Consider the following 14,897-nt stretch of genomic DNA (forward strand, 5'->3'; position numbering starts at 1 on the left):
GAGTTGAAGCTCAAAATTATTTGGTCTTAATATCAAAACTAACTTCCGAGGCAAGTGTTGTATTCAACGCCATTTTATTTTATACAGGGTGTAGGAACTTTACAACTTTGTTGGCAAATTTATAATTATTATTTATACATTTTGTATAAAATTTGGCAGTATACAGAGAGTTCGCTATATTTACCTAATAAAATGTTACATCCACACATCCACAGAATTTATCACAAATTTTAAATTTTAGGTTTAGAACGCGCTTTCCGTATTACGATATTTAATACAAAAGTTTATTTATTATCCGAAAAATTAAATTTATTATAACTATGTATTTTGTTTTAATTTTTAACGTCTTTTTTATTTTATATTATTATTATTATAATAATAAAGTTATTGGGATAAAAAATAACCAATCTTAGAAAAATGGAATATTTTTCTTTTGCGTTCTAAAATTTGCTTTTTTTGACACATTTTGTAAACACGACACGAAATTTATTCTTTCTCTTTAAATCCACTAGACTTTATAGAAAATTTAGATTTATTTTTATTCGAAAATAAAAATTTTTAAAATTTGTTTATCTTGTGCGAAAATGTTGTGGTTTATTGTAATTATTCTTATTTATTCTTTCTCTTTAAATCCACTAGACTTTATAGAAAATTTAGATTTTTTTTTTATTCGAAAATAAAAATTTTTAAAATTTGTTTATCTTGTGCGAAAATGTTGTGGTTTATTGTAATTATTATAAATGTGTCATAAATATCTAGTAGGCTTTTAAATTGCATGATTTCAACATTGAAATTACTGGAGTTATTGAGTAGTTTTAATACACATTTAAAAAAAAAACAAAAATTAAAAATTAAAATTCACTTAAAAAATGGATATTTTTCTTCTGCGTTCTAAAATTTGTTTTTTTTTGACACATTTTGTAAACACGGCACGAAATTTATTCTTGTTTCTTTAAAACCACTAGACTTTTACTTTATAGAAAATTTTGGTTTTTTTTGGATTTGAAAATAAAAACCCTTAAAATTTGTTTATCTTGTGCGAAAATTTTGTGGTTTATTGTAATTATTAAAAATATGTCATAAATATCTAGTAGGTCTCTAAATTTCATGATTTTTAACATTAAAATTACTGGAGTTATTGAGTAGTTTTAATACAAATTTAAAAAAAAAACAAAAATAAAAAATTAAAATTTACTTAAAAAGTGGATATTTTTCATCTGCGTTCTAAAATTTGTTTTTTTTGACACATTTTATAAACACAATTCGAAATTTATTCTTGTCTCTTTAAAACCACTAGGCCTTTATAAAAATTTTAGATTTTTTTTTTATTCGAAAGTAAAAACTTTTAAAATTTGTTTATTCTATGCAAAAATGTTGTGGTTTATTGTAATTATTATAAATATGTCATAAATATCTAGTAGGCTTCTAAATTTCATGATTTCAACATTAAAATTACTGAAGTTATTGAGTAGATTTAATACAAATTAAAAAAAAACAAAAATAAAAAATAAAAATTTACTTAAAAAATGGAAATTTTTCTTTTGCGTTCTAAAATTTGTGTCTTTTGACACATTTTGTAAACACAACACGAAATTTATTTTTTTTCTTTAAATCCATTAGACTTTATAGAAAATTTAGATTTTTTTTTATTCGAAAATAAAAACTTTTACAATTTGTTTATCTTGTCCGAAAATTTTGTGGTTTATTGTAATTATTATAAATATGTCATAAATATCTAGTTGGCCTCTAAATTTCATGATTTCAACATTAAAATTACTGGAGTTGAGTAGTTTTAATACAAATTAAAAAAAAAAACAAAAATAAAAAATTAAAATTCACTTAAAAAAATGGATTTTTTTCTTCTGCGTTCTAAAATTTGTTTTTTAGACACATTTTGTAAACACGACACGAAATTTACTCTTGTTTCTTTAAAACCACTAGACTTTTACTTTATAGAAAATATTGTTTTTTTTTGGATTCGAAAATAAAAACCCTTCAAATTTGTTTATCTTGTGCGAAAATTTTGTGGTTTATTGTAATTATTATAAATATGTTATAAATATCTAGTAGGCCTCTAAAAATTACTGGAGTTATTGAGTTATTTTAATACAAATTTAAAAAAAAAACAAATTAAAAATTAAAATTCACTTAAAAAAATGGATATTTTTCTTCTGCGTTCTAAAATTTGTTTTTTTTTTGACACATTTTGTAAACACAACACGAAATTTATTCTTGTTTCTTTAAAACCACTAAACTTTTATTTTATAGAAAATTTTGATGTTTTTTTTTTGGATTTCAAAATAAAAACCCTTAAAATTTGTTTATCTTGTGCGAAAATTTTGTGGTTTATTGTAATTATTATAAATATGTCATAAATATCTAGTAGGCCTCTAAAAATTACTGGAGTTATTGAGTAGTTTTAATACAAATTAAAAAAAAACAAAAATAAAAAATTAAAATTCACTTAAAAAGTGGATATTTTTTATCTGCGTTCTAAAATTTGTTTTTTTTGACACATTAAAATGTGTCTATAAATGTGTTTATAAATAAACACAATTCGAAATTTATTCTTGTCTCTTTAAAACCACTATGCCTTTATAGAAATTTTAGATTTTTTTTATTCGAAAATAAAAACTTTTAAAATTTGTTTATCTTGTGCAAAAATTTTGTGGTTTATTGTATTATAAATATGTCATAAATATCTAGTAGGCTTTTAAATTTCATGATTTCAACAATAAAATAAGAGTTATTAAGTAGTTTTAATACAATTTAAAAAAAAACAAAAATTTAAAAACATTTATTGATAAAGCATACCGAAGCAAATATTGTCTTCAAATTTTATTATAATTAGAAGTTCTTTTTTGTCGCATAATTTGGTACAACTAACAATTTCATTATTTTTGTTTGAATACTTCAGGCATTACGAAAATTAGCGAAAAAGTTTAGAAATTTTTTGATAGCAATATTTTCTAAAAATGTTTACGTTCTAAAATTTTTTTACCACATTTTGGGAAAATAAAGATTTTGCGAAAACTGTCTTCCTTATTCAACGCAGCGTTTTTGTTAAAAGTCAGACGGGTTAATATCAGGTAATAACAGACACACGTTTTCTTTATCAAAAAACGCAGCGCAAACTTTTTTAATTTAACACCCGATATTTCCACCTCGCGCCTAAGTGACAAAATCTTAATTAAGATTCGCGAAAATTAAATTCCATTTCTCCACTCTGAAATTAGTCTGAACCTTTTGTGTGTATTGCTGTTCTGCATATTGCAAATTTAATTTGCACTTTCCGACGTCTTTGTTTAAATTCTAAAGACACCTTTTATTTTCAGAGACCGTCAAGGTAGACGTCAGCGTCTTATTGCTCAGTCTAGCTTCTCCGGACGAATCTAGTTTGGTAAGTTCAAAAGTACTATAATATACTATAATTTTTTTTTTATTTAGTTTGGTAAGTTCAAAAATACTATAAAATACTATAATTATTTTTTTTTTATTTAGTTTGGTAGGTTCAAAAATACTATAATATACTTTTTTTTTATTTAGTTTGGTAAGTTAAAAAATACTATAAAATACTATTTTTTTTTATTTAGTTTCGTAAGTTCAAAAATACTATAAAATACTATAATTTTTTTTATTTAGTTTGGTAAGTTCAAAAATACTATAAAATACTATTTTTTTTTATTTAGTTTCGTAAGTTCAAAAATACTATAAAATACTATAATTTTTTTTATTTAGTTTGGTAAGTTCAAAAATACTATAATGTACTATATTTTTTTTATTTAGTTTGGTAAGTTCAAAAATACTATAATATACTATACCTTTTTTTTATTTAGTTTGGTAAGTTCAAAAATACTATAAAGTACTATAATTTTTTTATTTTTTTTTAGAAATACGAAGTGGAGTTTCTTCTGCAACAGCAATGGTTCGATCCCCGACTGAAATATTCAAACCAAAGTCGATACGATTTCCTCAACGCCATCCACCATCACAATGACATTTGGTTGCCAGACACATATTTCATCATGCACGGTGACTTCAAAGATCCCTTGATACCAATGCACTTTTCTCTTAGAATTTATCGCAACGGAACAGTTTTTTATTCAATGCGGTATGTAAATGCACGTCACATTCTGAAATCTTGATCTTACTTTTAGGAGACATCTCATTTTATCTTGTCAAGGACACTTGAATATTTTTCCGTTTGACGATCCCGAGTGTAAATTTTCCTTGGAAAGTAGTAAGTCGGTGCTAAACTCATACAATGACAACGAGAGAAATGGTCATGCTTTTAAATTACTAAAACTAACTTCTTGCTAGAGGCATTTTGCTATCTAAGACCCACCTTCCAATCGACTTGTAGAACTTTGCACGGAAAGACGCGACGTCAAGTGCAAAATTCAGTATGACTCAGTTTCCCCTTCTTAATTAAGTGGCGCACCAATATTTTAACAATGCCACTTGTGTTTGCGACATTTTCAGGGTGGCCAGTGGGTGGAAATCTAAAAATGCAACTTTGCGAAGGGTTCAATTCTAGCTGACAAGACCTCTAATCCGTCCAATTCCATAAAATTTACTAGGTATTTGTCAACTGGATTAGAGTACAGGAGTTCAATTCAATAGTTTAAACAAAAGTGCATAACACCATCGTCAAAAGAAAACTACAATTTTAGCATTTGAACTTGAAAAAGATCAGATACAAGTCATGTCGTTGAAGTTAGCTTGGGATTGACTTTTTGGTTGCGCCGTAACACAGGCAACTCAACGTGCTCTCGGTTTTTTTTTTACAGTAGACCAGACAAATACTGGAATTTCATGGGAATTTTCATGTTTTCGGGTACTTTTCCTACAATTTTATAGCTATTTGACTTTGGAATAATAACCTCCCATTGTGACAATCAATACTTTGGTGTAAAATAGGTATACAGAAAGGGGATAATCAAAGGAGGTTGTAATGTCGCCTTTTTCATCACCGTTATCTTAAAAATCCAGCATCTACCCCGGTCGCAGTGGTCCCAAAAAATAGAGAAAAATTCACTGATAAATCTGGCTATATCAAGTTTGCTTCCACCAGCCGTCAGAGGGTTGTAATCTCGCCCCGATTAAATTCACCCTCTGAAAATGTGAAAAATCGAAAATGTACCTTAATGGCATTAAAAAATAGAGAAAAATTTATCGAATAATCTCCGGTATCATATTTGTTTCCATCAGCCGTTAGGGGGTTGTTAGGCTTATTAAATAAACTAAATTCTTTTTTTTGGCAACCCATAATACACTATCTGTTATTTAGATTTTCGGAAATTTGAATTTACCGGCAAATCGTTATTTTCGACTAATTAAATTTAGAATTTTTAAATTATCTCACAAGTAGATAAAGTTAGGCATCTAAGCATATTTTTTTAATTCAGAATCAGTAAAATGTGTACATATTCTGTTTTCTTCTCGGAGGGGGCCAAAACACGAAATTTAGAAAATACAGTAACTCAGTACAACATTAGCATAAAATTATGGCTTATCACTTATCACTAATTGATTGTGTTTTGTGATGCATGAAACGCATATCTGTCGTAATTTTGTATTTAATTTTTGAAATACATTTATTGAAAATAAAAAATGAACAGAAATTAGAAATTGTAGCACAAATTTACACAAAATTATGGAGTTTAAACTTATTTTGCGATCCTCGAACTGGACTCAAAATGAATTTGGTTTATCTCAGTTTTAAACCCCTCTTTTGTGATTTTTATTTGAAAAGTTTTTAACCAATTATGTAATTTTTCTGATAAATTGGTGTTACTCTATCCCGAAGAAAAAACAATTTGCCGATAAATTCAAACTTAAAAAGTTGAGACTGCAACTTATTACAAAGAAAGGTGTAGGGTTGCCAGAAAAACACTCTCTCTTTTGTTCTAAAGGTAAAAAAATTAAAGATTACAATCTGATAGTTTGTGGAAGCAAATGTGAATAATGGAATTAATTAGGATTTTTTTTCTAATTTTTGACATTAATTCCATTGGGGTACATTTTTGATTTTTCACATTTTTACAGGGTGAATTTAAACGGGGCGAGATTACAACCCTCTGACGGCTGGTGGAAGCAAACTTGACAAGGGGGATTTATCAGTGAATTTTTCTCTATTTTTTGAGACTAATGCCATTGGGGTACATTTTCGAATTTTTACATTTTTAGAGGGTGAATTTAAACGGGGCGAGATTACAACCCCCTGACGGCTGGTAGAAGCAAACTTGACAAGGGGGATTTATCAGTGAATTTTTCTCTATTTTTTGGGTCTAATGCCATTGGGGTACATTTTCGAATTTTTACGTTTTTAGAGGGTGAATTTAAACGGGGCGAGATTACAACCCTCTGACGGCTGGTGGAAGCAAACTTGACAAGGGGGATTTATCAGTGAATTGTTCTCTATTTTTTGAGACTAATGCCATTGGGGTACATTTTCGAATTTTCACGTTTTTAGAGGGTGAATTTAAACGGGGCGAGATTACAACCCTCTGACGGCTGGTGGAAGCAAACTTGACAAGGGAGATTTATCAGTGAATTTTTCTCAATTTTTTGGGATTACTGCCATTAAGGTACATTTTCGAATTTTCACGTTTTTAGAGGGTGAATTTAAACGGGGCGAGATTACAACCCTCTGACGGCTGGTGGAAGCAAACTTGACAAGGGAGATTTATCAGTGAATTTTTCTCAATTTTTTGGGATTACTGCCATTAAGGTACATTTTCGATTTTTCACGTTTTTAGAGGGTGAATTTAAACGGGGCGAGATTACAACCTTCTGACGGCTGGTGGAAGCAAACTTGACAAGGGGGATTTATCAGTGAATTTTTTTCTATTTTTTGAGACTAATGCCACTAGAGTACATTTTCGAATTTTCACATTTTCAGGGGGTGAATCTAAACGGGGCGAAATTACATTTATCGCAGTTAAAATTATTTTGTATACAATATCTAAAAGGTGTTTATAAATGTTTCGAGCCTAAAGGGTGGCTATGAAAAGTCAAAGAGATGTGCCGCTCATTGCAAATATGGGTTTAGATTTTTCTACTGATATTTGCAGTTAACCTCAATCAAGTCAATTTTAACAAAAAAACTGTTCTATAGTTCGTTCAGTGAGAGTTTGAATGACAGAAAAGTCACTAAATCAACGCAATAAAAAGTATATCATACGCGCGAAATTTAAAATAACAAAATAACCTCACTTACTGTCAACTCTGTAACCCATTTTGCGTAGAAATTTGGTGTTTTTAGTGTATTTTGTTGCATAATTTGCTGCCAACCTATATGTCAACTGTCGAAATCTGTCAATCTCTCACCGGATATACAATATTTATGGTTTGAACCCTGAAAATCAAAGACTTGGACACAAAATCGTAACTGAAACGTCGTTGACGTGAGTGACATTTTAAGTGTAATTAAACATAGTTATATTCATTATGGAAACAAAGCGGCAAAATAGTGCTTGGCTGAAATTCCGAAACCACCCTTGATGCTAAAAACATTTATAAACACCTTGTATCTATCTAATGCCTCTATAATTTTCACACATGCATTATTTCTTTTTGCCAACCTGTTTTACTATGGAATGGATAAACTCGTTTTAGATTAAATTTTCTCTGGTTACTCTAGTTTGTCTTATTTACCTAAATTTTCTTTAGATTTTCTAGATTTCTGTTTAAATATTATTTTTAGAATATATAGATTGCCTTTTTGTTTCTTTTCCTTAGATTGTTCTTTAAATTCTTTCTTGTTGTTTTTTACATTTTCTTCACATTTATATATGTAGATTAGTGCCTGGTCCTGTTATAATGCTCTTGCTTTTCTTTAGTTTTCATTTTTCCATATTTTTCCTTGATTTTTTTTTAAACCGTGCATCAATCCTGTCTGAATTTGCTTAGATTTTCTTTACATTTCTGTATTATTTTGAAATTTCTATACAGGGTGAATCCGAATAAAGTGCAAAGATTTTTACCACAATATCAGACACCGCTGTAGATAATGATTCTGCAAAAAAATATATCGAAATTCGAAAGGGGTAAAATCCCTTTGGATTGCCCGTTATTACCCTTATTCGATTTTTTTGTAAAATGGAAAATAAACTTTTTTTCGCTCTTGTGAACTCAATCCGGGGACATACTGTATATTATCTTATCTTGATTTTTTTTAAGTCTTTACTAGATTCTCTAAAATTCATGTAATATACAAGGTGTTTATAAATGTTTCTAGCATCAAAGGTGGCTATGAAATGTCAAAACAATTTGCTGCTTATTTCAAATGCGGATTTAGATTTTTCAATCATGTAGGAAAGTAAGTTTTGAAAAAAAAAAACTGGTCTAATTGTGGTTTAAAACCTGAAAATTATAAACTTAAACATAAAACCGTAAATTTAAAGTCGTTGACGCAAATGACATCAATAATTTTCTAGATAGTTATATTCACTTTGAAAACAAAGCGGCAAAATAGTGCATGACAGGAATTCCAGAGCCACCCTTGATGCTAGAAACATTTATAAACACCTTGTACTTATTCTCCTTCGTACCTTTAAATTCTTCTTACAATATTTAATTTATTTTCTCTAGATTACCACAAAATTCTCACTGTGTTTCCTTTTTTTTTAATATGTGTTTTTATTTTTTAGGTTTATCATCTACAGATTTTTCTAAAATTTTCTTATAATTCTCTCCAATGGTGCGGGAATTGATTCAACAATAATTAAACTATTTCAACGTAAAATATGCAATTTTAGGTATATGAATATTTAATAGGTAGATTTATTTATATTAGCTATCACGTTAAATGAAAAAATTACATGGATCTACCAAAAATTGGCTGAATTCTTGTTTCCGTTTAACAGAATTAGTCGTTTTTTTTAAACGATTTAATCGTAATAATTTTTTTTATTCTTTCTCTAATACCTCTAATAATAAGCGGATTTCTCTAAGAATTTGGATGATTTCGTACAGATTTCTGCTGTTTTCTTGCAATTTAGCCGTTGAATCTTGATAAAAATTGGTGGTTTTGTAGATTTCGAACTCTTCTTTGCAAATCCAAGCCAGAAGACAGCGAGAATCAGCGAGAAATTGCCATTTAGCATCAAAATAAGGGATTTCTCTAAGAATTTTGATGATTTCGTGCAGATTTCTGCTGTTTTCTTGCAATTTAACCGTTAAATCTTGATAAAAATTGGTGGTTTTGTAGATTTTGAGCTCTTCTTTGCGAATTTAAGCTAACAATGGCGAAAATCAGCGAGAAATCGTCGTTTAGCATCACAATAAGCGGATTTCTCTAAGAATTTGGATGATTTCGTACAGATTTCTGCTGTTTTCTTGCAATTTAGCCGTTGAATCTTGATAAAAATTGGTGGTTTTGTAGATTTCGAACTCTTCTTTGCAAATCCAAGCCAGAAAACGACAAGAATCAGCGAGAAATCGTCGTTTAGCATCAAAATAAGCCGATTTCTTTAAAAATCTTGATGATTTCGTGCAGATTTCTGCTGTTTTTTTGCAATTCAGCCGTTGAATCTTGATAAAAATTGGTGGTTTTGTAGATTTCGAGCTCTTCTTTGCAAATCCAAGCCAAAAAACGACAAGAATTAGCGAGAAATCGTCGTTTAGCATCAAAATCAGCCGATTTCTCTCAGAATCTTGATGATTTCGTGCAGATTTCTGCTGTTTTCTTGCAATTTAGCCGTTGAATCTTGATAAAAATTGGTGGTTTTGTAGATTTCGAGCTCTTCTTTGCGAATTTAAGCTAACAATGGCGAAAATCAGCGAGAAATTGTCGTTTAGCATCACAATAAGCGGATTTCTCTAAGAATTTGGATGATTTCGTACAGAATTCTGCTGTTTTCTTGCAATTTAGCCGTTGAATCTTGATAAAAATTGGTGGTTTTGTAGATTTCGAGCTCTTCTTTGCAAATCCAAGCCAGAAAACGACAAGAATCAGCGAGAAATCGTCGTTTAGCATCAAAATAAGCCGATTTCTCTAAAAATTTTGATGATTTCGTGCAGATTTCTGCTGTTTTCTTGCAATTCAGCCGTTGAATCTTGATAAAAATTGGTGGTTTTGTAGATTTCGAGCTCTTCTTTGCGAATTTAAGCTAACAATGGCGAAAATCAGCGAGAAATCGTCGTTTAGCATCACAATAAGCGGATTTCTCTAAGAATTTGGATGATTTCGTACAGATTTCTGCTGTTTTCTTGCAATTTAGCCGTTGAATCTTGATAAAAATTGGTGGTTTTGTAGATTTCGAACTCTTCTTTGCAAATCCAAGCCAGAAAACGACAAGAATTAGCGAGAAATCGTCGTTTAGCATCAAAATAAGCCGATTTCTCTAAGAATCTTGATGATTTTGTGCAGATTTCTGCTGTTTTTTGCAATTCAGCCGTTGAATCTCGATAAAACTTGGTGGTTTTGTAGATTTCGTGCTCTTCTTTGCAAATCCAAGCCAAAACACGACAAGAATTAGCGAGAAATCGTCGTTTAGCATCAAAATCAGCCGATTTCTCTAAGAATTTTGATGATTTCGTGCAGATTTCTGCTGTTTTCTTGCAATTCAGCCGTTGAATCTTGATAAAAATTGTTGTTTTTGTAGATTTTGAGCTCTTCTTTGCAAATCCAAGCCAGAAAAGCGAGAATCAGCGAGAAATGATCGTTTAGCATCAAAATATGCGAATTTTTCTAAGAATTTTGATAACTTCGTGCAAATTTCTGCTGTTTTCTTGCAATTCAGCCGTTGAATCTCGATAAAAATTGGTGTTTTTGTAGATTTCGAGCTCTTCTTTGCAAATCCGATCCAAAAAATTACAAGAATCAGCGAGAAATCGCCGTTTAGCATCGAAATAAGCGGATTACTCTAAGAATTTTGATGAATTCGAGTTCTCTGGATCATGAGTTCTGGATAAAGAAGTTTGATTTTTGTTTGAAATTTATTTATTCTTAAAATATAAGACAAAATAGAAATTAACATGTCTATTGCAAGTTCTAGGTCAGCCTGTATGTATAGACACTAGAGGAAACTTAAATTTCACCGCACCATTTATTACATAGATTACATACTTGTTGTTTTGTTTTCATTGTGCTTCCCAACCATGAACACTATGAACCGCCACTGGTAATAGCCGACTAGATATAAATCTCAAATGATTTATTACTTTCGAAGTAATACGGGAAGACAGGCGGTCCATAACATTCAATGAGATTTTGGAGACACTCAATGTCAATCGATGAAGTCTGTCAACAGTTGTTTCAGTGTTATCAAGTTATATAACAAAGCCTAATGGGTTTCACCTCCTCGCATTTCTTTAAATTTATTCAATTTTTCATCAGATAAATTAAGAAAAGTTAAAATATTCTGCGATGTTCCTCGGGCTCATGTTTATTCCAAGAGACGACAATCCTGGGGGAGGATAACGTACTTTGATCCTTATTATGCAGATAGAATTTTTATAATCATGCAGTGTAAATGCTGTTGCCGTTCTAATACAATTTTTATATATAAGTTTGGGTTCTTCGTTTTCCCTGGTACTCCTTATTTTTTTTCCATTTGAATTCTAATAATTCTGAAAAAATATAGATTTTGCGGGCCGGGAACGCAGTCCGTTTGCCACAGCTATGACCATTTTCCTTGTTGCCACCGCACAATGTCGCCTAACTTTCCCCTGTTTCAGTATCTTATGAAATGAAGAGTATTAAATACGTGTGGAAGAACGAAGAAGACGTATTGAAAAAATCGGCCAGTCTAGCCACTCTAAATGCATATTTAATTAAAAATAAAACGTCAGAATGCAACGCAAACAACAACTGGCGAGGTAAGAGCTGTCACATCTTTCAATGTTGGAATGATCTAGTTCAGCATGGCAAACATTACCCTTTCTAGTTAGTTCATCATGTGTCAGCAGAAGAAGTAATGTAGCGTCTACATTAATGCTTTCGATGTTAAATGTCTTCACTCACCGAAAGCACAAACATGCACAACTCCATGTAGATTTTGTAGATACATTTATCTGTTCATAGCCTAGAAGCCAACATCTCTTCTCTGCGTAGATATGATGAATCTCTTATTACAATTTTCATTAGCTTGGCAGCTTTGGTCTTGGCTTGAATAAAGTAGATAGTCAGAATGTATGTGTTGCAGTGGAAAATGGCATCCTAACATCAGATGGCAATGGGAACCGCGACTGTGACCTCTGTCAGAAACAATTTAAAGGTATCTGTCCACATCTACTTTGAGTTGTGCATCGTGTTTACTGCACCTTTTTTATTTTGATGATGACTCGTAGGTATAAAACTGTATTTTTTGCATCAAGTGCGCGAAAGCCACTTTTTACGGACGAGAATGGATTTTTACGCCGAGGTGCGTTAAAATCCATCAAGTCCGATCAAACTCAATTTTGTAAATTTATTTATTTCGCGATTTTCTCATGCCTCGCAACATTCTAATTTCGTTCTAAAATCTAGGGAACTACAGTTGTCTGGGCGTTACTCTAATATTTACGCGGGATCGAGCGTTCTACTTCACGACAGTATTCATCCCCGGAATTATATTAGTGACGTCATCGTTCATCACGTTTTGGTTAGAATGGAACGCCGTGCCGGCCCGTGTTATGATAGGTAAGATCGTAAAACTTTTTATGCATGTACAGTCGCGGTCTTTGAATTTCGGGTCAGTAATGATATTGACGATAAACTATGATCTTGCCCAAAATTTTATGACCGCAAGTGTACTTTGTTTTTGTGTGAGTCGTGGAAAAAATTGTTTTTTTTTGGTGCCCAAAATTCCATGACCCTAAGTGTAAATTATCTTTCACATGAATTCAAATGACATTATTGACATCTTGTAATATAAGAAATGTCTTTGTATTAAAGAATCATAAAGTTCCTAAAGAGAATTATATAAAATTTTGAGAAATTAAAGGTTTTATGGGATGTCAATAAATTTTGACGTTTCTAATTAATTCTTAAATAAACTTAGAGAATTACCAATAAATTTTTGTTTTGTTTTCGCATCTGTAGTTTTTGTAATTTTAATGCTAGAGTGATAAAATTTTGAGAATTTGTAAATTTTAAAATTTTGGATTAACGTAGACAAATTTTGGAAATTTTTGCTCATAGGATCATCCAAAAATTTTCAACATATTTGCAATTGCACCTGTAACTTTTATAATTTTGATTTTAGAGTCATTAAATTGGAGAAATTTGTTTGTAAGAACAAGTCAAAAAAATCCAATACTGTGTATTTGCACCTGTAATTTTCGTAATTTTACTGCTAAATTAAAAAAACAATTGGTAACTAGCTACTTTAAGGTCAAAATATCAAAATATAAAGTTTCAAAATTTTAGATCATTGGAGAACAATTTAAAAAAAAAAAAATTGTTTATAGAACGGGCAAAAAAATCTCCAATATTTTGTATTTGCACCTGTAATTTTCATAATTTTGATAGTAGAGTAATGGAATTTAAGGAGTTATTTAAGGAATCATTAAGTTATTATTTTATGGTTTAAAATTTCAAAATGTTAGAGCAACGACACATTTTAGAAATTTTCATTTATAGTAAGATCGAGCCCAAAAGTTTCAACCTTATGTATTCGCACCTGTAATTTTCGTAATTTTACTGCTAAGTTAATAAAATTTAGGGAACCAGCTACTTTTAAACCGTTAACTCAAAATCTACAGTTTTAGATCATTGGGGAGCATTTTTAGAAATTTTTGTTTATAGAACGGGCCAAAAATTTCCAAAATTGTGTATTTGCACCGGTAAGTTTCGTAATTTTGATAGTAAAGTGATGAAATTTGAGGAGTATTCTGACTTTAAGTTATTGTATTTCTGTTCAAAATTTTAAAATTTATGACTAACGGAGATCAATTTTAGAATTTTTTAGTTATAGAACAGGCCAAAATTTCTATAATTATGTATTTGCACGTGTAATTTTCGTAATTTTAATAATACAGTCATACAATTTTGAGAATTTGCTGCTTTTAAGTTGCTATTTAACTGTACCAACTTTTGAAATTTTAGAGCAACGGAGACAAATTTTAGAAATTTTCGTTCATAGAGCGAACCGAAAAGTTTCAACATATTGTATTCGCACCTGTAATTTTCGTAATTTTGCTGCTACATTAATAAAATTTGAAAGAAAGAACTTGCTACTCTTAGATTGCTAATTGACTGTCTTAAATTTTATAAATTTAGAGCAACGGAGACAAATTTTAGAAATTTTCGTTCATAGAGCGAATCGAAAAGTTTTAACATGTTGTACTTGCACCCGTAATTTTCGTAATTTTACTACTAAATTAATGAAATTTAGAGAACTTGCTACTCTTAGTTTGCTAATTGATTGTCTTAAATTTTAAAATTTTGGAGTAACGGAGACAAATTTTAGAAATTTTTGTTCATAGAGCGAATCGAAAAGTTTCAACATGTTGTATTCGCACCTGTAATTTTCGTAATTTGGCTGCTAAACTAATAAAATTTAGAGAACTTGCTACTCTTAAATTGTTAATTGATTGTCTTGAATTTTAAAATTTTAGAGCAACGGAGACAAATTTTAGAAATTTTCGTTCATAGAGCGAACCGAAAAGTTTCAACATGTTGTATTCGCACCTGTAATTTTCGTAATTTGACTGCTAAACTAATGAAATTTAGAGAACTTGCTACTCTTAAAATACAAAATTGTTAATTGATTGTCTTAAATTTTAAAATTTTAGATCAACGGAGACAAATTTTAGAAATTTTCGTTCATAGAGCGAACCGAAAAGTTTCAACATGTTGTATTCGCACCTGTAATTTTCGTAATTTTGCTGCTACATTAATAAAATTTAAAGAACTTGCTGCTCTTAGATTGCTAATTGATTGTCTTAAATTTTAAAATTTTAGATCA

The 14,897-nt window shown here is 30.1% G+C and overlaps 1 protein-coding gene across 11 annotated transcripts in view; it reads left to right on the top strand.

Moving 5' to 3' along the window:
• pHCl-1 (pH-sensitive chloride channel 1) overlaps positions 1 to 14,897 on the top strand; it is a 164,519-nt gene that overhangs the window by 112,863 nt on the left and 36,759 nt on the right. For 6 of the 11 annotated variants that reach the window (XM_088038200.1, XM_088038203.1, XM_088038204.1 and 3 more), the window contains 6 exons: positions 3,336 to 3,400; positions 3,891 to 4,111; positions 4,158 to 4,240; positions 11,686 to 11,826; positions 12,153 to 12,224; positions 12,476 to 12,628. In XM_088038200.1, coding sequence (XP_087894326.1) covers positions 3,336 to 3,400; positions 3,891 to 4,111; positions 4,158 to 4,240; positions 11,686 to 11,826; positions 12,153 to 12,224; positions 12,476 to 12,628 — 735 coding nt within the window. The remainder of the gene's footprint in view (positions 1 to 3,335; positions 3,401 to 3,890; positions 4,112 to 4,157; positions 4,241 to 11,685; positions 11,827 to 12,152; positions 12,225 to 12,475; positions 12,629 to 14,897) is intronic. The other 5 variants (XM_088038205.1, XM_088038208.1, XM_088038210.1 and 2 more) reach the window with 1 other exon arrangement.

The sequence above is a fragment of the Gnatocerus cornutus genome, chromosome 6 (assembly GCF_029298725.1).
Source record: "Gnatocerus cornutus isolate USDA-ARS CGAHR chromosome 6, icGnaCorn1.1, whole genome shotgun sequence".
Classification (NCBI taxonomy): Eukaryota; Metazoa; Arthropoda; class Insecta; order Coleoptera; family Tenebrionidae; genus Gnatocerus; species Gnatocerus cornutus.